The sequence below is a fragment of the Barbatula barbatula genome (genome assembly GCF_947034865.1).
Source record: "Barbatula barbatula genome assembly, chromosome: 8".
Lineage (NCBI taxonomy): Eukaryota > Metazoa > Chordata > Actinopteri > Cypriniformes > Nemacheilidae > Barbatula > Barbatula barbatula.
The window spans coordinates 2917869-2939437 of record NC_136771.1 but is presented as its reverse complement, the minus strand read 5'-3'; the positions used below and the strand labels follow the sequence as shown (position 1 = coordinate 2939437).

The following is a 21569-nucleotide window of genomic DNA, read 5'->3' as shown; positions in this document are numbered from 1 at the left end:
TGTCTTGTTTTTCACACAGAACTGTTTGTGTCATTTTACTGGTAAAAAATGTCATTCTAAAATACTTCATGTTATTTGTTTAAGCTCATGCAGACTCACAAAGTGTAGTCTCGCGCGGCCTTATCGCCGCTTTCTTTGGCCAAGGCCCGCCCCACAGGCCATGTTTCTAACAGGTAAAGAGGTGTGGAAATGTCCCCGCAGTAACAGACCGGTTTATATTCACGAACGTGTCAAAAGTTAATAGCAACAAAATGATAATGAGTTTATACCGTGAACCTTGCATACGTTTAGTCGATCATGATGAATTCTTATTGCAACTGTTGTAAACACGACAGCCTACTTCTAAGATCAGATGGCTTTGTGTTGTTTCCAGTCGGTCCGTTAAAGAACGCGACAAGCACATAAACCGGAAATCCTGTGAAATTTAACCAATCAGATGACAACTTCGAAGTGCTTCCAAAAATGTGTGCCAAATGCATCAGCCATCGGATCGTGAGCTTGACATCTGAGGCTGAGTCTAGACAAAGTGTTGCTGCTTCCTCAATTGATTGCCAAAGCTTTAAGCAGAATTTCCTCTTCTGTCAGTGACTGTAAACATGTTCATTTCTATCTCTTATTAGTATTTATACTCTTATGTGCGAAGAGAAAGGAGAGAGAGAGAGAGGCCTACAATGCCTTGAACTTCACCACAAAGTGCGATTGTGTGACACACATGAGAAAGAGGAAATGAGTCGTTTAAAAGTTGATCTTATTTGCCTCCACAACTGACCCACGTGTGTCAGCATGACATCACATCCAGGGCCTTATTTAGTTTAGCCACTAGAGGTCTCCGTGCACATATTATACTAGCAGACTCATTTACACTCATTCACTTCCCGTTGAGATACAACATCTCTTCCACCAGAGAGTCCCGATAAGCTAACAATTCAATAAAGATGTTTGTCAGGATGCATTATCTCAAAATCCTTATTGTTATATTGGTTAACTTCATCAAGACTATCACACTGGAAATAACACCAGCTGACCATTAAAGCTTGTGCTGTTCTCACTGTACAAAATATAATCTAATTTTAAAGATTATTTCTAGTTTTATTATTTTACTGCATTTAAAAATTGTCACATTGCAGACATGATAAAGGCACCGTTACAGTATAGAGCACATTCAGGATTATGGCAGTGATTTTCACATTCATTTTTACCATAAACTTTTGTAAAGATTTTGATCCACAAAAGACCAACAAGGATTTTTCTTGGCTGCAAAACTCCAGATCATTTGTCTTTAACAAAACTATAAATCACGGATTGATCCTCCATCATTTGAACATCAGATCTGTGAAATAAATACATGAGACATATGAGATAAACAGACATGACAACTACAAGCAGCATTAAAGCAGAAGAATATATTTGCACTTTATAAGAAATGTCTTAATTCTATGTATTTTATTATTTTATGAATATGTGAATATTATTCACCTCTCAGCCGCATCGTGCTGTTGAACTGTTGAATTCTCATAGACGTCTTCAGTCTCTTCTGATGTCTTCATGTCTTTGACTCTCAGATGATGGACAGTAGCGTAATGGATCTCTTCAGGATCTCTGGATTCAGTCTCTGAGACTTTCGCTGTTACAGTTGAATAAATATCATCCTACAATGAGAGAAAACTACAGCCTGTAATAATAATATAAGACAAACATGTTTTATTGAAGAATATACGCAGTTCAGATATGCGGTAGATCTGCACTCGAGCACAGTTAAACTCACAATCACTTTATATGACTTTCAAAAGGATTCTTCAGTGAATCTCTACTGATCTGCGGTCAGTTTAGTGTTGAATGTTTACCTGCTTGTGTCTGATGTCATCAAGTCTGTGTTTGCTCTTCCTGTGAAACAGAATTATATAAACATTGACATGAATTCAGTTTGATATGCAGTCATTTTTGATGGTCCAGATATAAGACATGGATCATGAAGCGCTTCTGTGTCTCACAGACAGAATAAACTCACCAGACAAACACAACGATGAGAATGAAGATTAAACCTCCACATAAAGCTGCGACCCCAGCAACCACATACAGAACTCTGTCATTTCCTCCTACAACATGAAAAGATGTTTAGTTTGGTAAAGGTGTTGTTTAATTCTTCTCTTTAGTCCGTCTGGCTTAAATAAATGAACATGGAGCTGACGTAACATTTTGTAATAAATGTACATGTCATGATGGGTCAAGAGAGATGAGGCAGACTATGAGAGACTGTAGAACCATACGTAGAAAAATGAGGAACTTTAGTAATCCTCAATAGTCATCAGACCAATTTTAAGGTTTCTTAGGACTCTATAGCGCCACCACCAGTTCAAAAATTCACTTTTCAAATCAAAACTTTTGACCTATCGTGCCATCACATTCCATATCTACATTAAGACTCCGCCCATTACAGTAACGGCCATTTTGAAAATTTTTAGTTTTAGCCATTGTTCGAAATATAAGAGACAAAACTTGTTATTCTTTATCAGCCTCATGTCAAAGCTAAATTTGGAGATGTTCATCAAAATCTCATAATCTTGGGTCAAGCTGTTTACAATGTTCACTGTATGTCCACACATGAAGCGGAATGACTATACCAAAACACTTATAACTTTTGTTCCTAAAGTTATTTTCTACATCATTATATGTCCTGTTTTATGCTTATTTCAACATTTAAACATATAAAATATTTGTTTTTTACTTTATTTACAAATTTGGTCGGACCAAACTCTAATAATCTTACATACAAGCTACCTTTCCCATTAAATTTCAGAATGACCGAAACCTATATAGGCAGCTCAACATGTTCAGTCAAAATTCAAACTAATGCATTTACGGTATTTATATGTGATGCATTTATATATGAACTCTTGATCTTGAGTTATTTTTCTATTTCTATCATTCTCAGTCTTTTGGCATTGCTGTTTCTGCACCTTTACCCCATATTGTGGCTTGCAGCTATATTTCTGTCTAATCATGTTTGCGCTGCGGTGTTTGACTGAATATAAAGACTGTTTCCAACCTTTAACAGTGAGTGGAACAGCAGCTGATCTCTGAGATCCAACTTCATTCTGAGCAATACAGTAAAACCATCCACTGAGACTCGAATTAAAGTTACTGATGCTGAACATCTGTCCAGATCCCACAGATGATGTTTGATTCTCTTTAAACCAGCTGATATTTGCAGGTGGATTTGATTCACTTCTGCAGGTCAGATTCACTGAATCACCCTCCACTATTACACCAGAAGGACTGATGGAGATGACTGGTTTATCTGGAGGATCTATTGAGAGATTATATTCAGTATATCAGTGATAACAAAGGCATTCTGAGTGAATAATGAAAGAATTGAGAGTGAACTTACAGATGACATTGAGACGTCGAGGAGGTGATGTGAGACTGTGTCCCTGTACAGCACATCTATAGTCTCCTGCATTCTCTCTTCTAACTGACGGCAGGATGAGTTTCTTGTTTCTGTCATTTAATGTCTGTGTGTTTCTAAACCAGATGAATGTTGATGTGTCAGTCAGACTGCATCTGCTTTTACATGTCAGAGTCACTGAATGTCCCTCCATCACTCTCTCACCTTCAGACTCCACCTGAAGATCTGAACACAACACAACACTGATCCTCCTCATGTCATTCAACACATCACATTATTATCATCAAACACTCTTTCACTCTCACCTGTGACATCAAGAGTCACTCCAGGTTTACCAATCCATTTCCCTTTAGTTTTATCAGTGATGAATCTGAAATAATACTTGTGTGAATCTGTCTCTCTCACATCCTTCAGTCTGACACTGCAAGCGTGCTGTTTATCTCCCAGATACTGAATCCTCTCACTGTATTCAGAGTCCTTAGACAGATCTGGAGCTTCAGAACTGTCAACTTTCGTCCAGAGCACTTCTGTGATCTTGTATCCAGGAGGGTATTTATAAGTGCAGTTTATAATCACCGTTGAGTCCTTTAGTGCACAGATGTGTGAAGAGCTGTAAGTCACATGCCAACCAATATCATAATTACTGCAAACTCCTGAAACATACAAAACACAATAATTACCTTAACAAAAGCTTTTTGCAAATAAAACAGTGCTACACTACAGTAAAACACTGATAAATTCTAAACTTAAGGTTTGTTATAATAATGAATGTATAATCATATCAGCGACTCACCGTGAATCATCAGGAAAAAGATCAGATGGGGAGGAGCCATTATGATTAACATCACCACAGCCACACCTACATTCAACACACGATGAAGCGTTTCAGCTCAAGACTTAATCATATGGTTTGTTGGTTTAATTAAAGTGTCACAGTATAGCTCACACTATATTCACACTGCACAAGAAAATTATGATCTTTATATTTCATATGTAATAATAATAATAAAAAACATTTTCAAACTTTGTTTACAAAGACCAAAGAAACATTTAGTTAAAATTGTTTGCTTAGTATTTCCAGAGAAAAGTCTTGAATTAATGCCAGTATTTATAATCTATGTTTCAGTTTTATCACTTCTTATAAGAAAATTTATTTGCATGAGAACTTGTTACGAAATCTTCATGTAGTGTCATGTACAGTCTACAAAATGCAGGGTTGTGTCATAGTTGCAGAAAATATAGTTCATTTAAACCAATGGTTGGGTTTGTCCATATTTTCTCCTTCATTGGGTTAACAAGACCCACATTTTTTACAGTGTACAACTAAGAACGTTCTCATGTGTGAAATTCACTTCGTTGACCTGTGTCTTTAGAGACATAAAAAAAACAAGTAACGTGACATTATTTAAAGTCATTTAAAGCTTGTTGCCACATTCTGATCAGTTCTGATATGATGAAAAGTCACACAGCATCAACCTTTTTGAAACAGAACATAGAGGATAATGATGAAAAAGAAAGCTGCTCTTACCTTCACATGCTTCTGGCAGACTTCAGTAGAAATGATGGAGTTTGAAGCATCACAGTGGTTTCCACTTTTTGAACAGTTGTGGTTAACACTGTGTCAACGGCACTCAAGTGGTCTACTGTAAATGAGCCTGAACCAGCTGAGACCTGCAAACCATCTTGCAAACCAATTTTCTTTCTCCAAGCAGGGTAATGTAAAAAAACATATTAATACGTTTAACTTTAAAATACTTCTTTATTATTGCACTTATTAAAATTTGGAGGGGGAAAGACACGGAGGGTAGACCACTTCCTCTCTTCTTCTCTAAAACTTTTCACCAAACTTCCTCTTCGTCTGTCAGTCACTGTAAATGTTGCATTAGTCTTATCTCTTTACTACCTCTTATTTATATTTACACGAGAGAGAGAGAAAGAGAGAGAGATTACTTGCACGTATCTACCTCATATCTGAGGTTTCAACCTCACTGGGTTTGGCCTGAGAAAAGGATTTTAAATGCAGTTTCCACTTACAATCGTTCACTTTTTATTATGTTGACAAATCCTATTCTAAAATCCCATCTGAACATCTTTAAAATCTACAATTTCTATATCAAACTAAAATAGTTAATAAAGAGTTAAGAACTTAAAAGGGCAGAGAGCTATTTTTGTATTTAGCTATTCATAATGATTTCAACGATGCCTACAAACATTTTCGCAGATGTTATTGATACGACACGTGATAGCTGTATGTTTAACCATGTTAACATCATGTTATACATGTTATCCGTGTGCTTCCATATGCTAGGTTTGTGTGACGACGTATTAACGTGTTTTAATCATCAGGCTAAAACTTGATATTTTTGTGTCAAAACAAGCTAGCTTCATTGAAAAATGTGTTAGCATGCTAAACTTCTTACCATCATGTCAGACAATAAGTGAAAGCCTTTCGAACTATTTTAAACTTTCCAGGCCAGATGTAGTCAGGCCAACAACGTTTGTGCTTATATTTGAAGTGTTTGGGAATTGTTTTTTGTCAGTAGGCTTACATTTGATCAAGCTGACCACTGAGACCACACACTTAATATAGATCCTGGATGTAATAGTTGGTGTTAGCCTCCTTAAACAACACATACTGTCAAACTTTGATTTCATATAGATGAACCTTGCTGCTTGACATAGGCCTATAGCACAAAATTGCTTGTACATTCAAAAACATAATGCACAAAGTATTGATATGATCACACTTAAGGTATTGATACTTTCAATGCTGATGTTTTAATTGATAGGATTAAAATCTTAATTAAAAATCTATTTTACAAATATTATTATTTATAAGTAAAAAAATCAGCTCTATAAGTTAAATAAAATAAAGTTAGTTTGCAAGTTGCCTTCAAAAAGAGTGCAAAGCTTAGTTTTAAAGCACCAAAACAGTAAATAACAGAATAAAAAGTGCAAAAATTTTAACATTATCACAAGTTATTATCAGAAGTTCAGACACAGAGCAAATCTGTTGAAGAAAAGCATATGCTGGTTATGTATGTTGGAAGCATGGTAGCTGTTTTGAGCTGGTCATGTGCTGATCCATGGTCCTAAGCAACTATAGCTCCTGCTCAGGACAAAGTCAAACCAGCTAACATGCTTCAAACATGCCTTTTTTTCAAAAGGGAAATGTGACAAAAACAATCTTTGAGCTTTTAGAAAACTAAACTAAGCCAAAAACAAAATCATCAAGTTTCTTCCTGGGTCCAAAGATCCAGATCATCTGCATTTGACTGTACTGTAAATCACAGACTGATCCTCCATCATTGGAACATCAGATCTGTGAAATAAACACATTAGAGATGTTAGATAAACAGACACAAAACAACTACAAGCAGCATTAAAGCAGAAGAACATATGTCCAAGTGTGCACTTTATAGATCCCAACACAATCTCACGACAAAAACGAACAATGTTGCGATGTGTCTAATTTGGGCTATTTCGTATTAATTCATTCGTACATTTTAGTTCGATTTGCTTACACACCAGTGACGTTAAGTTTAGGGGCGGGGTTAGGGGTGGGGCTTCAGTCTTGCTTTTTTATGGTAATCATAAGTTTTTGTATGATTCACAAAGTACAAATTCATAAGAATTGTAGATGCTGGTCCAACATTAAACATTTTATTATTTTATGAATATGTGAATATTATTCACCTCTCAGACGCATCAAGCTGTTGAACTGCAGAATTCTCATAGACGTCTTCAGTCTCTTCTGATGTCCTCATGTCTTTAACTCGGAGAAAACGGACGGTTGCGTAATGAATCTCTTCTGGATCTCTGGATTCAGTCTCTGAAACTCTCTTTGTTACAGCGGCATATATATTATCCTGCAATGAGAGAAAACAAAAAACTAAACAATAACCTGCAATAATAATATAAACTTATATATTTAAAATAAACTTGGTGTTTTGTAGAAGGTGCAATAATGCATAAAATAAATAAATAAGTAAAAAGTTGAATAAATACACATAGAAGAGACAATAAAACAGACAAGAAATCTCAGAGATGTTTTCACATGAAACACAGTTTATTATCCCAGTTAATGCTTTAACATTAGCAGTCAAAAATATCTAAAACTACTGTAACTATAACTACAGTTAAACTCACTGAAAAACAGAAATCATGAAGTATGAATGTCCACATTCTAGAGGTATTCTTCAGTGAATCTCTACTGATCTGCGGTCAGTTTAGTGTTTAATATTTACCTGCTTGTGTCTGATGTCATCAGGTCTGTGTTTGCACCTCCTGAAATACAGAATTATATAAACATTTACTCGTATTCCGATTAGTACAGCATTTAAGTTTGGCACCAGGGAGTTGTACACTATTGTATACAAGACAAACACAAATACACAATTTTGTAAAATTACAGGGTATTTTGTGACAGTTTTGTGTATGTTACAGGCAGAATAAACTCACCACACAAACACAACGATGAGAATGAAGATTAAACCTCCACATCCAGCCGCAACTCCAGCAACCACATACAAAACATTTCCTCCTACAACATGAAACATGGCCAGATGTTATGAAGCAAAATAATGCTGATGTTTCATTTACCGTAATCTTTACGCCACATAAATCCATCTGCCTTTAAATATTAGACTGTTTTAAAACAAAGTCATAGGGTTGATTCTAAAACAATTCTCAAACATTCTCACCTTTAACAGTGAGTGAAACAGCAGCTGACCTCTGAGATCCAACTTCATTCTGAGCCACACAGTAAAACCATCCACTGAGACTCGAATTAAAGTTACTGATGCTGAACATCTGTCCTGATCCAACAGATGATGTTTGATTCTCTTTAAACCAGCTGATATTTGCAGGTGGATTTGATTCACTGCTGCAGGTCAGATTCACTGAATCACCCTCCACTATTACACCAGAAGAACTGATGGATGCCACAATATTTCGTGGTGAATCTGCAACAGATAAAAATGACTGAAAAGATTTGTAAATCAAACGAACGAAGTTAAATTGAATGTGATCGAATAAGTGTACTGTGTATACTGTCGGTCAGTACTGGTGCAGACAGCAATAAGGTTTTTTGAAAATACTTTTTCTTAGACTTTGAAATTGATATTTCTGAGATAATGACTGTACAGCATCAGACACACAACTTCACAACTGCTGCTTACACGTCACATTCAACATCACAGCTTCTGATTCTCTCTCTCCATATTCATTTTCAGTCTTGCACTTGTATTGTCCACTGTGATCAGATCTGATGTTTGAGATGATGTAGATGTTTCCAGATCCAACAGATGATGTTTGATTCTCTTTAAACCAGCTGTAGATGTGAACAGGTGGATTTGATTCACTGCTGCAGGTCAGATTCACTGAATCACCCTCCACTATTACACCAGAAGAACTGATGGATGCTGTGACGTTCCTTGGAGGATCTGAAAAACATTTTTATTGTCAGTGTTCAACATTTGTTTAACTCAACCTGAACTATTGTACAGTTTCATTAACTCACATAAAACATTTAAAGTCACTGTTGAATTGTTCTGTCCAAGTTCATTTTCAGTCTTGCACTTGTATTGTCCACTGTGATCAGATCTGATGTTTGAGATGATGTAGATGTTTCCAGATCCAACAGATGTTTCTTCTTTAAACCAGCTGTAGTTGTGAACAGGTGGATTTGATTCAATGCTGCAGTTCAGAGTCACTGAATCACCCTCCACTATTACACCAGAAGAACTGATGGAGATGACTGGTTTATCTGGAGGATCTATTGAGAGATTATATTCAGTATATCAGTGATAACAAAGGCATTCTGAGTGAATAATGAAAGAATTGAGAGTGAACTTACAGATGACATTGAGACGTCGAGGAGGTGATGTGAGATCGTGTCCCTGTACAGCACATCTATAGTCTCCTGCATTCTCTCTTCTAACTGACGGCAGGATGAGTTTCTTGTTTCTGTCATTTAATGTCTGTGTGTTTCTAAACCAGATGAATGTTGATGTGTCAGTCAGACTGCATCTGCTTTTACATGTCAGAGTCACTGAATGTCCCTCCATCACTCTCTCACCTTCAGACTCCACCTGAAGATCTGAACACAACACAACACTGATCCTCCTCATGTCATTCAACACATCACATTATTATCATCAAACACTCTTTCACTCTCACCTGTGACATCAAGAATCACTCCAGGACGACCAGTCCATTTCCCTTCAGTTTTATCAGTGATGAATCTGAAATAATACTCGTGTGAATCTGTCTCTCTCACATCAGTCAGTCTGACGCTGCAGTCGTGCTGTTTATCTCCCAGATACTGAATCCTCTCCCTGTATTCAGAGTCCTTAGACAGATCTGGAGGATCAGAACTGTCAATCTTCGTCCAGAACACTTCTGTGATGTTGTATCCAGGAGGGTATTTATAAGTGCAGTTTATAGTCACTGTTGAGTCCTTTAGTGCACAGATGTGTGAAGAGCTGTAAGTTACACCCCAACCACCATCAGTACTGTAAACTCCTGAAAGAGACAAAATCAGCAGTTTCTGTGAATACCACACCAGTTCTGATAAAAGTCTGAAGTTATTTTTCTTACAGTGGTGGTTGGAGAGTGTTGAAGAAAAGCAGAACTGAACAACTGCTGCACAACAGACAGAAAACACACACTCAATGATGAATAATGAACAAATACTAAAGAGATGATAAAGATGTGTTGATCACACGACTGAAGTAGTGATGCGACATCAGTTACTCACCTTGAATCAAGAGAAGAAGAATCAGAGGAAGAGGAGAAGCCCTTCTGAATGACATCACCATAGCAACAGCACAACCAGTAAACACTCACTTGACACCTTAAAAATAGATGATGTAAAAAACTTTGAATATTTAATTATTATGCAAAACATTATAAAGCAAACAGCTGCTCTCCTCTGGATACATGATACATCAAGTGACGCATGATATTCGTTACACACGTAACACAAGAACGTTTCATGGTCAACTTTTCAAAAGTATTCAACATACGGTGTTATTCAGTGTTTGTGTTCTTGCAGCTCAGCTGGTAGAGCTTCGCGCTAGCGACACAAAGATCATGGCTTCAATCCAGGTAAAGCACATGCTGATAAAATGCAAGGATGGACGGAATGCACTATGGACAAAACTAATAGAGTCAGTTGTGTAAATGTATATAAAAGATGTCACATGCGACATTGAAAAAGATCATGAATTTCGTTTTGATGATAAAATGACTGAATGAAACTGATGGCTGCCGCCCTGACTGTTCACTTTCTTATCTTTACACATATTGTATAAAAAGCTGAAATCTGACAAATTTTATTTAAATGTGATGTAATGCAGCACCAAGTATACAGTAACATATTTAATGTTTAAACATTTGAATGCTGTAACTATTTAAAGACAACTTCTTCCAAAGATTACACATAATATATTCAGATTAGACATCGGATTAAACATAACATTTTCAGATTAGACATCGGACTACACATAATATATTTGGTTTATACATTTTTAAATACTTTAAAATGTTGCTCTTACCTATTTCACAACCACTCAATTCCAGTGCCAACTCTATATGAGTAAAATCTAAAAGTGTCTACAAGTTCTGCCTCTCATCACGTGATTAACACATATTCCCAACCGAAGTGTTATTTCTGCTTTTTTCAAGAAAGTTAAAGGGACACTCCACCCAAAAATGAAAATTATATAATGAATTACTCACCCTCTAGTTGTTCCAAACATGTATCCATATCTTTATTCGGTTGAACACAAAGAGAGATATTTTGCAATTATGTTAGCAACCAACAGTTGAAGCACCATTGACTGCCATTGTAGGAAAAATATAAATGGTAGTTAAAAGTGCCCCAGAATTGTTTGTTTTCCTACATTCCTCAAAAATATCTTCTTTTGTGTTTAACAGAATCAAAAAAAGTCCTACTATGGTAGTCAATGGTGCTTCAGAACTGTTGGTTGCTAAGATTATTCCAAAATATCTTTCTTTGTGTTCAACCAAACAAAGACATTTATACATGTCTGGAACATCTTGATGGTGAGTAATTCATGACAGAGTTTTCATTTTTTGGATGGAGTTAAGATCTAAAGGCAACCATCGCCATTTGAGAAATAAAACGGTTGTTTCTGCCTGACAGCCCGTCACACACACATCATTCTGTTTAGACCATTTAGTGTCTTTTAAAACTGGCGGACACTCGATCTCCCACCAACCTCACAGACGATAGTAACGTTATTAATAATGAATATTACGCGAAGTCATTCAGGATTATATTTGATATAACATTCTAATATAAATATTATCATATAATATTTTCTTTTCTGTCTCATTGCAGTTGGCAAGTACCGCGATACTTGCGTTAGGAATCTGGGTGAAGATGGATCAGATCTCTCTTCTTGTTTTTTAGGGGCGCATTGAAGAAAAAAGTTGAACCATTTTAAGCTTGAGAAGCCAGCACGTTTAACATTGTAAATAAGTCAGAATGCATGAAACAGCGTTTAATCACCCTGTTAAATATAATACAAATATTCTATAACATAATTTAGCAATTTCTTTATTTTATTTATGGACAAATAGGGTCTTTACAAAGATAAACTGGCAAGATATAAATATGCAAAAAATTTACAGAAATACTTGTTCTTTGCACTGAACTTTGTGTGTGTGAAGTTAAATTGACTTGGAAAATCCTATTTCCAGGTAATGAGTAAAAAAACATGTTTTTGTTTTAATAATAACTAGGCTATGTTTTTAATGTAGCCTACATTGTTGCCTAGTCTGACAGTATCTACTTTCAAATGTATTGAAAGAGTTCTTTATTAATCCATAAAATTGCAATTTTCATGTTTATATTACAATTTTTCCATCACTGTTGTCCTAACTGTCCCTATACTGGCAGCCATGAAAGAAATTGCTATTCCAGGTAGACCCCAGCTTTGACACTTCCTAGCAATGCATTTTAAACGCTAACAACACACTGATTTAAATGATATGAACATGCAATGGTTCACACAAACAGTTAAGACAGAAAGAGAACAAATCTGAGAAAAAAAAAAAGATTTTTTCACATTGAAATTTGGTTTTGCGGAATGGTCACATATGTCTGATTTGGGTGGAGGAGCAAACTGAGCAGACGCAGTATGAGCATCATTAATATAAAGCTCATTCCTGACCGTAGGAAAAAGCCATGTAGCAACAGTTCCCAGTCTACCCTATTATCTACTATTGAGGACGGGTGCTGGTAGATTCTCATACGCAGAAGACTTCAGAATGGGAGTTGAGCGTGTGTCTTCATGATGGACCGTCTGTGTGAAAAACAGGAAAAAAGAGAGAATGTTTCTTCTTATAGATCGTCTTACTCATTGTGTATTGTAATGTTTCTGATCCGTCTTACTGCGAGTGTGTCGTACAGGTCAGATGATCTGGTGTTGAGTTCGAGGGCTGTATATGTGTCATTACCGAAACCATCGTTCTAAAAAGAACAGAGAGTGTATTAAAGAGCTGCTTCACAAGACTCCGTCTGGATCCTGTGGAATATCTCACCTCATACTCGTGAGAAGCAGATCTCGTTCTACTTTTCATCTGCATCCTTTTACTGTTAAATCAAAGAAAATGTAAATAATATATATATATATTTCTTTATGAATAAAAACATTGTCACTTTCCTCAGTAAAGACGTTGACGTACATTATAAATATGATGATGATGATGAACAATCCTCCACACGCCACTGTGATTCCAACCGACAGACGCCGGAAATAAGGACGATGCACTGAAAGAGAAAATATCAAGATTTGCTCTCCACATTGAGAAAATATGTAAAGAAACTCACACTGCAATGTATTACACTGTTTTATAATAAACTCACACAAAACATTTAAAGGGTTTATCTGGAGGATCTATTGAGAGATTATATTCAGTATATCAGTGATAACAAAGGCATATGTGAATAATGTAAGAATTTAGAGTGAACTTACAGATGACATTGAGACGTCGAGGAGGTGATGTGTGATTGTGTCCCTGTACAGCACATCTATAGTCTCCTGCATTCTCTCTTCTAACTGACGGCAGGATGAGTTTCTTGTTTCTGTCATTTAATGTCTGTGTGTTTCTAAACCAGATGAATGTTGGTGTGTCAGTCAGACTGCATCTGCTTTTACATGTCAGAGTCACTGAATGTCCCTCCATCACTCTCTCACCTTCAGACTCCACCTGAAGATCTGAACACAACACAACACTGATCCTCCTCATGTCATTCAACACATCACATTATTATCATCAAACACTCTTTCACTCTCACCTGTGATCTCAAGAGTCACTCCAGGACGAATAGTCATTTTATCTTTATCAGCGATTAAACTGAAATAGTACTCATCTGAATCAGTTTCTCTAACATCAGTCAGTCTGACGACGTGGCTCGCCTGTTTATATCGTACATTACTAATCCTATCTCTGTATTCAGGGTCCTTAGACAGATCTGAAAATGTACTAGAAACTTTCGTCCAGAACCCTTGTATGATCTTGTATCCACGAGGGTATTTATATGTGCAGTTTATAGTCACTGTTGAGCCCTTCAGTGCACAGATGTGTGAAGGGCTGTAAGTTATACCCCAGTCCTGATCATGGTCTCCTGAAGACACAGCTATGGATTAAAACCATAGATGAATATACTCAAGTGCTATCAAAAATTGCAAAATGAAACACATTGTGTGTTATATTTAACTCTCATTGAATATGATATTTCTTATTGAATATGATATTTCGTATATGGGGGTGAATTCAGAAACAGCTATGGATTAAAACCATTGATGAAAATACTCAAGTGCTATCAAAAATAACAAAAGGAAACACATTGTGTGTTATATTTAAACTCTTATTGAATATTATATTTATCAGCCCATATGAAAATGATCCAAAGTAAAAACACATGGTAACTGTAGTGAAACCATGATTTTGGCAATAGCTATCAATTCACCAAAAAACATGGTTACTACACTTTCACCACAAAAAAAATTAATAAGGGAGGTGACATATTGGTTCATATGTCTGTTGCAACCAACTGCAACGTAAAGTTTTGAACATGCACGATACAAGGTTTAAAAGCTGCATATTCAAAGAACAAAAGTCTACAATTCAATCTCGACTCACCTGGAATCATGAGCAGAAGGAACAGATGAAAAGGAGGAGGAGGAATGATGATGGACATCTCTATAGAAACAATATATATATATATATATATATATATATATATATATATATGTGCTATAAACACACCTGTTAAAACTCACTCAACAGTATTAAACAGATATTAGATTGTTTTTCTGTCTTTTACCGTGTTTTAGTTATACGATCGTCTCCAAGAGCACTAACCTGCAGTCTTTCAGATGGCCATTTCTAACTGATAACTTTTGAACACGTCTTCCTCTTTCTTCTGTTTAACACACGACCTCAACGCCTCTAACAAACAGCCAACAAATACCAAAAGAACGTCTTGAACATTTCGAGTGATTTTACTTAGTCTTTGTTAGTTATATTAACTACACATTTAAAAATTTGAACGACAACTACCAATGTCTAGTAAAATCAACATTTTGGCCAAATTTAAGTAAACTTACTAGCACTTTTCAAGCAAGCTATACTATTTGATTTAACAGTGTACGAAACAGTATTAAGAAGTCTAAAAAAAAGATGAATGCTAAAAATGTACCTTAATAAATCTTAATCTGAAGGCATATACGTATGCTTGTCCAATTTTCGAGAAGAACATCTTGAGTAAGAACAGATGTTGTCACTTCAACCACAGACAGGCAAGTTTTGACCCCCCTTACAGAAACACTTCATCCAAATATGGAAATTCTCTCATAATCATCTCATCTTAGATTTCTTACATTGAACACAAGCAGATAATACATAAAAATGACGGCAACGATTAATATTACAGTCACAGTACTACTAATATGTATTTAATAACAAAAAATCATATGTAAATGTCCAATTACAAACTTAAAACTTGAAATAATACCATGTATTCTACGTGTAGTTTATTTTTATTATAATGACATCTCTTTACCACAATTACAAAGCTGCTTTGGAACAATGTTAAATTGAGAGAACCCTATCCATACAGTGCGTGCATTATTATTAGGTACATTCATTTTCTGATATTTTTTTTCCAATCATACTTGTTGAACTCCTAATCACATCAGTCTTAATAATTACAATTAATTATTATAATCATTTACAATAGTTAGCAAAGGCTTGAAGTGAAAGATGCTTTATATTTAGGTGTGCAGAATTATTAGGCACTATTTATTCTTCATTTATTTATTATAAAATAAAATCATTTAGAAATAATAAAAAGGAATTTAATTCATTACAAGTTGCCTTAAAAATATTTCACAATAGCCATCTGCCAGTTGAGACACAGGTACATTACACTGTAAATGTGTGTAAACAGCTTGGTGAAGCACAAATAATTAACCAAATAGTTTTACTGCAATAGTTTCTGAGGTTCACCAGTGGGCATATATGGTTAAAATGACAATACTTACAGAACATTGATGTTCAGCCTAATCTCACAGAAATTCATAACTATTTTAGGATTCGTATGAAGTCCTACAATGTAAATCTTTCAACAACATAAGACTATTTCGAAAAAATCCACACTGAAGTGCCTCCCCTAACTCCACCTCGAAACCTCACCGACCAACCTGAGCTCACTGGAATGTTTCTGAGGCGGCTAATTCATACGAAGTGAATCATATAAAAACGTACGATTGTTACAAAAAAGCAATACTGAAGCCGTCCCCTAACCCCACCCATAAACTGTTACTGGCGTGATATCAAAACGTGCCAAAACATACAAATAACATCGTACCAATTCATTCGAATCAGCCACCTGGTAAAATAGATTGTGTTGAACCATATGAATGCAAATCATACTACAGGTGTGAATAAGATAATAATACAGGGTGGTCGATAAATAATATGGCTATTATTTGTATAGTTATGTATTGAGAATCCATCGTTTCAGGATTTATTTAAATAATATTCAGCAATTCAAAGTGACGTCTGAACCACCTTCACTTTACACTGCTGTAGATCACTGAGGTGTCCTCCACATTTGACCTGAAATCAAATAGAAACACAGCATTACACATTCAACTGTTCAACAACTTGAAATGATTATGTTTTACTTCTACAGAGGAAATACAATCTCGAGCTAATGGAATATTAATATTTTAACTTCACGGTGAGTTATTTCTTTAGATCAATTCCTATCACCTCACAGACGCATCAGGTTTGTAATTTGTAATGTTGCCGTAGTGGTTTTCATTCTCTTCTGATCTTCTCATCTCTGCATTTCTATGATGGTGGACAGTGGCGTATTGGAGCTCCTCTGGATCGCTGGATTCAAGAGCTCCTCCTGCAGTTGTCTGTTCTCCTCTGAGTCTCTGAGGTGTAACACTTTCATACTGTACATCATCACAATGGGCTGATTCGGACGCAAGATCAACATGTTTTACGGCGCAGTACATGTCATCCTGGAATCAAAGAAACAAAAAAAAAGTTTTTGTGTGCTGTTTTCTGAACAACTTTTTGTAGCCTGTTGTATTTTCATAAGCTAAAGCAAACGGTCTATTATTGTGCTATCGCTTTACATTTACATGGAGTACATTTATAGCTGCCTGTAAGTCAGTATGGAAACTGTTGACCAAGAGTAGTTCTCTATCCTCTAACTCAGTGGACAGAGCGAGGCGCTAACAACCCCAAAATTATGGGTTCGATCCCAGGGATTGCACATATTCAGATACAAATGTGTAATGTAATGCAATGAAAGTCGCTTTGGGTAAAGTGTCTGCTAAATGCGTAACTGTAAGACCCCTGATAGCATGCATACATCTGTGAGACGTCTATTTGATATCTGCATTTACATCTGCAAGACACGTATTTTTCTGCATCAATCGTTTACTCATCTGCAACACGTCTCAGAGACATCTACTGTCAGATGTCATATACACATCTAAAAATGATGTCTGTTAGATTTCAATGGTTTAGAATGGATGTAAAACTGCCCTTTCTAAGACTTTATCAGATGTTTTTAGACTGCAGATGTTTTCTAGAAGTACCTGTGCTATCTGGGAAAGATAGTAAAGTTTAAGGACAAACTTTATGTTGGCTTGACAAAGCCAGGCCTAAAATGTTTAAAGCAGTTTTTAACACATATTCTAACATGACATATCACCTTAACATGTTTAGCATTATCTAGTATGATGCTAGTATTCTTTAACGTATGCTGTTTTAGAATGCTTGAATATGAAGTTAACCTTTTGCATTTTCCGGAGAAATATGTTAAAACATTACACTAATATTGTTGCGTTGCATGTTTTATACCATTCTCTATGCATGCATGAGTTTAGATGTTTCTTGTGAGAATAAGCTAGTAAAACAGCAAAATCAAATCAGTCAGGCTTGTCTTGCTTTTCTTGGCCTAGTGGCAGAACCATGACATAACCTCATGTTTTTAGTGGAGAGAGGAAATTATGGCCATTATGACCTTACATACACTGGTCTCATCTCTGACACAAATCATCCCAAACAATCATTCAAACCTGTTGATTCCCAGCAGCATCTCCGGATTTTGCAACTCTTCGTTTCCTCCTTTTGAATAATGAACATTATCTGATTACTCATTGGTTTTAATAAAAATACACGCATGAGATGAATGCTCCTAGTCAAATAGACTTACATCATAAACCAAATGAGTGCAACGATGATGGCGATGACCAATAATCCTCCACATACTGCTGTGATTCCAAACAGCAGATGTCCATGAGAACCATGACGTACTGAAAGGGAATGCATATCAAGAGTTATTCTCCACACTGAAGATACACAGATGGACCATTAATACAACTTTCACCTATAACTGATGCAGGAGCTGATCTCTGAGATCCATATTTATTCTGAGCCACACAGTAAAACCATCCACTCTCTAGAGCTCTGAAACTCTGTCCAAATCCAAGAGATGATGTTTGATTCTCTTTAAACCAGCTGATATTTGCAGGTGGATTTGATTCACTGCTGCATGTCAGATTCACTGAATCAGACTCCACTATTACACCAGAAGAACTGATGGATGCTGTGACGTTCCTTGGAGGATCTTAGGGAGAAAATGTATGCGTTCAACATTCACGTTACTCATTCTGGGGTGTTTCACACTGTTTCATATTGAACTCACACAAGAGATTTAAAGAGAATGCTGAATATTTCTGGCCAAATTCATTTTCCGTCTTGCACTTGTATTGTCCACTGTGATCAGATCTGATGTTTGAGATGATGTAGATGTTTCCAGATCCTACATATGTTTCCCCTTTAAACCAGATGATAGTCGCAGGTGGATTTGATTCACTGCTGCAGGTCAGAGTCACTGAATTACCCTCCACTATTACACCAGAAGGACTGATGGAGATGACTGGTTCATCTGGAGGATCTATTGAGAGATTATATTCAGTACATCAGTGATAACAAAGGCATTCTGAGTGAATAATGAAAGAATTGAGAGTGAACTTACAGATGACATTGAGACGTCGAGGAGGTGATGTGAGACTGTGTCCCTGTACAGCACATCTATAGTCTCCTGCATTCTCTCTTCTAACTGACAGCAGGATGAGTTTCTTGTTTCTGTCATTTAATGTCTGTGTGTTTCTAAACCAGATGAATGTTGATGTGTCAGTCAGACTGCATCTGCTTTTACATGTCAGAGTCACTGAATGTCCCTCCATCACTCTCTCACCTTCAGACTCCACCTGAAGATCTGAACACAACACAACACTGATCCTCCTCATGTCATTCAACACATCACATTATTATCATCAAACACTCTTTCACTCTCACCTGTTATCTCAAGAGTCACTCCAGGTGCACCAGTCCATTTCCCTTCAGGTCTATCAGTGATGAATCTGAAATAATACTCGTGTGAATCTGTTTCTCTCACATCAGTCAGTCTGACGCTGCAGGCGTGCTGTTTATGTCCCAGATACTGAATCCTCTCACTGTATTCAGAGTCCTTAGACAGATCTGGAGGATCAGAACTGTCAACTTTCGTCCAGAACACTTCTGTGATCTTGTATCTAGGAGGGTATTTATAAGTGCAGTTTATAGTCACTGTTGAGTCCTTTAGTGCACAGATGTGTGAAGAGCTGTAAGTTACACCCCAACCATTCTGACAAAAAACTCCTGAAACATAAATAAATGAAGGAAATGTCAGTTTGTGGACAATGTAAAACACTTTATACTGACTCTAAAGTGTGGATCTCTTTAGTGGATGAAGAAAGACCTTTGAGAAAACTTGGCAAGAGCATCATGTACAGTGATGGTGTTATGCATTTGGAGACATTTCGTATGTTTTAGTGCACACCCAAGTAAGTGATCAAGTGTTTAGATTATTGATTGATCCAGTTATACAATTATAATTATAATATAAACCAATTATCATAACAGCCGGACATCTTGTTTCTACAATCTATAACTGCCATTGGTGCATTAGTTTTATCATAAGAAACCATCAATAGCATGAATGTGAGTGACCGATACTAAAAAAGCGTATTTGTTAATATAGTTAATGTTTCACCACGTCTTTCAGTGCACAAGGCTTTCTTTCTCCAGCAAAACACAAAAGAAGATATTTTAAAGAATGTTGGTATCCAAAAACTGTTGGCCCCATTTACTTTTATTGTATGGACACAAAACCAATGCAAGTCAGTTACCAAAATTCTTCAAAATATGTTATTTTGTGTTTTTGGCTGAACTATCCCTTTAAGAAAACCAAGATGATCTTTAGATGGAACAGACACTGAAGTGACGATGTAACTCACCCGGATTCATGAGCAGAACAATGATCAGAAAAGGAAGACAAGCCATTCTAAGAATAGAAAACACACACAATGATAAAACACTCTCTGTCAAATGCACTATAGACTCACTTACAGATTCAACTTTAATCTCTCTTCCAATCGACTTTCTGTCGATTTCAAACGTGTGATTAAACTTCACCATTAGCCGTAATCAAACAATATTTTATTCATTAAAAAGTGTGACTCTTACCGAGCTCAGAGTACTCTAATCTCCAGCGCAAAGATGACTGACGATGAGAACACGCTTTTAAAAGAAATGCTAACGCAGGCTGAATGTTTCTTCCTCTTTTTAATTTGGAAATCTGTCCCCATCAACACATGAACAACGGATGTGTTGAAATAAGAAAATGCTTTGCTGACAATAAAAAGGTATAGTTGATCAAATTACAGAAATTCTGTCATTATCTACAACCTCATGCTATGTAGGACTTTCTTCTTTAAATAATACATTATATTCACTCTTAGAAGAGATCTAACGTTCGAATATGTACTAATAATCAAAAAGGTCCAAAGATTAATTTATAAGTTCTATAAATAACCCTTAATTATTTGGTATACAGTTAGAAGTTCTTATTAGAACCTCTAGTGTGGCTAATGGGTTCAAATTAGAACCTGTCCTGTTCCTTTTTGAAACTTCTCTAAAATTGACTAGGACTATATGGACCATTATCTGTTATTAAAATTCTTATTTATATAATTTTAGCCTACTTAAGTTTACCTTACATGTATATAAAGATGTATATATAAACATTTGAATACACAAACACTTTGAAGAGCCAGTGCTGCATTTAAGCAAACTCGGAATTGCTTCTTCCCATTTACTACTTGGAATAACACCAGAAACTGCGCTCATAGTCGGACATACAACCAGTGCCGGCCCGGCAAAGAATGTACAAAGAATCAAAAGGCTACATAATTTTAATGAACGGATAATCCTTGATCTCTGTTACACGGATCAATAGAAGGAAGGAAGGAAGGAAGGAAGGAAGGAATGAAGGAAGGAAGGAAGGAAGGAAGGAAGGAAGGGCGAACGTAACATAAGCTCTTAATAAAATAAACAATTAACTCTCGTCGTACCCTCCTGTCGCTCATCCTTTTATACTCCCACAGCAACGTGCAGCTGACACTCATTATCACTCCAACACCGCCGGTTCCCTCGCGGCTGTCGTCCCGCCTTGCTCGTTACAATCTCTATTTACGCCTAACCACAAGGAACA

General features: G+C 36.3%; 3 protein-coding genes across 3 annotated transcripts; all 3 read right to left on the bottom strand.

Moving 5' to 3' along the window:
- Positions 1–1095: 1095 nt before the first annotated feature.
- On the bottom strand, positions 1096–10990 carry LOC306897076 (uncharacterized protein). The gene is made up of 19 exons (XM_079461555.1): positions 10966–10990; positions 10167–10262; positions 9587–9931; positions 9264–9506; positions 8928–9182; positions 8587–8850; positions 8110–8370; positions 7868–7949; positions 7654–7693; positions 7103–7275; positions 6688–6728; positions 4200–4265; positions 3712–4059; positions 3389–3631; positions 3047–3307; positions 2009–2096; positions 1845–1884; positions 1477–1649; positions 1096–1330 (listed from the first exon to the last, which is right to left on the bottom strand). Exons 2-19 carry the CDS (start codon positions 10225–10227, stop codon positions 1270–1272), a joined length of 3045 nt encoding a protein of 1014 aa, XP_079317681.1. The 5' UTR covers positions 10228–10262; positions 10966–10990; the 3' UTR covers positions 1096–1269.
- Positions 10991–11984: 994 nt separating this feature from the next.
- Positions 11985–13795, bottom strand: LOC306898010 (uncharacterized protein). Its single transcript, XM_079463212.1, has 6 exons — positions 13737–13795; positions 13414–13656; positions 13124–13208; positions 12980–13031; positions 12831–12908; positions 11985–12741 (listed from the first exon to the last, which is right to left on the bottom strand). The coding sequence occupies exons 1-6, from the start codon at positions 13771–13773 to the stop codon at positions 12652–12654; spliced, it is 585 nt and encodes a 194-aa protein (XP_079319338.1). The 5' UTR covers positions 13774–13795; the 3' UTR covers positions 11985–12651.
- A 1653-nt stretch (positions 13796–15448) lies between these two features.
- LOC306897855 (cell adhesion molecule CEACAM1-like) lies at positions 15449–20601 on the bottom strand. The gene is made up of 10 exons (XM_079462940.1): positions 20543–20601; positions 20314–20360; positions 19334–19675; positions 19011–19253; positions 18678–18929; positions 18360–18599; positions 18186–18285; positions 18049–18097; positions 16721–16980; positions 15449–16564 (listed from the first exon to the last, which is right to left on the bottom strand). Exons 2-10 carry the CDS (start codon positions 20357–20359, stop codon positions 16519–16521), a joined length of 1578 nt encoding a protein of 525 aa, XP_079319066.1. The 5' UTR covers position 20360; positions 20543–20601; the 3' UTR covers positions 15449–16518.
- Between the last annotated feature and the right edge of the window lie 968 nt (positions 20602–21569).

What these genes read in the sequence shown, in the direction of transcription:
- LOC306897076 (XM_079461555.1), bottom strand. Translation starts at nt 10,227, where the DNA reads ATGGTGATGTCATTCAGAAGGGCTTCTCCTCTTCCTCTGATTCTTCTT. An exon ending in TGTGATGTTGAATGTGACGT is followed by an intron (nt 8,371 to 8,586) that starts GTAAGCAGCAGT and finishes TATCTGTTGCAG; the next exon opens with ATTCACCACGAAATATTGTG. An exon ending in ATGACATCAGACACAAGCAG is followed by an intron (nt 1,650 to 1,844) that starts GTAAACATTCAA and finishes CTCTCATTGTAG; the next exon opens with GATGATATTTATTCAACTGT.
- LOC306897855 (XM_079462940.1), bottom strand. Translation starts at nt 20,359, where the DNA reads ATGGCTTGTCTTCCTTTTCTGATCATTGTTCTGCTCATGAATCCGG. An exon ending in TGTTCTGCTCATGAATCCGG is followed by an intron (nt 19,676 to 20,313) that starts GTGAGTTACATC and finishes TTTATGTTTCAG; the next exon opens with GAGTTTTTTGTCAGAATGGT. An exon ending in AGTGACTCTTGAGATAACAG is followed by an intron (nt 19,254 to 19,333) that starts GTGAGAGTGAAA and finishes TGTTGTGTTCAG; the next exon opens with ATCTTCAGGTGGAGTCTGAA.
- LOC306898010 (XM_079463212.1), bottom strand. Translation starts at nt 13,773, where the DNA reads ATGACTATTCGTCCTGGAGTGACTCTTGAGATCACAG. An exon ending in TCGACGTCTCAATGTCATCT is followed by an intron (nt 13,209 to 13,413) that starts GTAAGTTCACTC and finishes TTTCTCTTTCAG; the next exon opens with TGCATCGTCCTTATTTCCGG. An exon ending in ACCTGTACGACACACTCGCA is followed by an intron (nt 12,742 to 12,830) that starts GTAAGACGGATC and finishes TTTTTCACACAG; the next exon opens with ACGGTCCATCATGAAGACAC.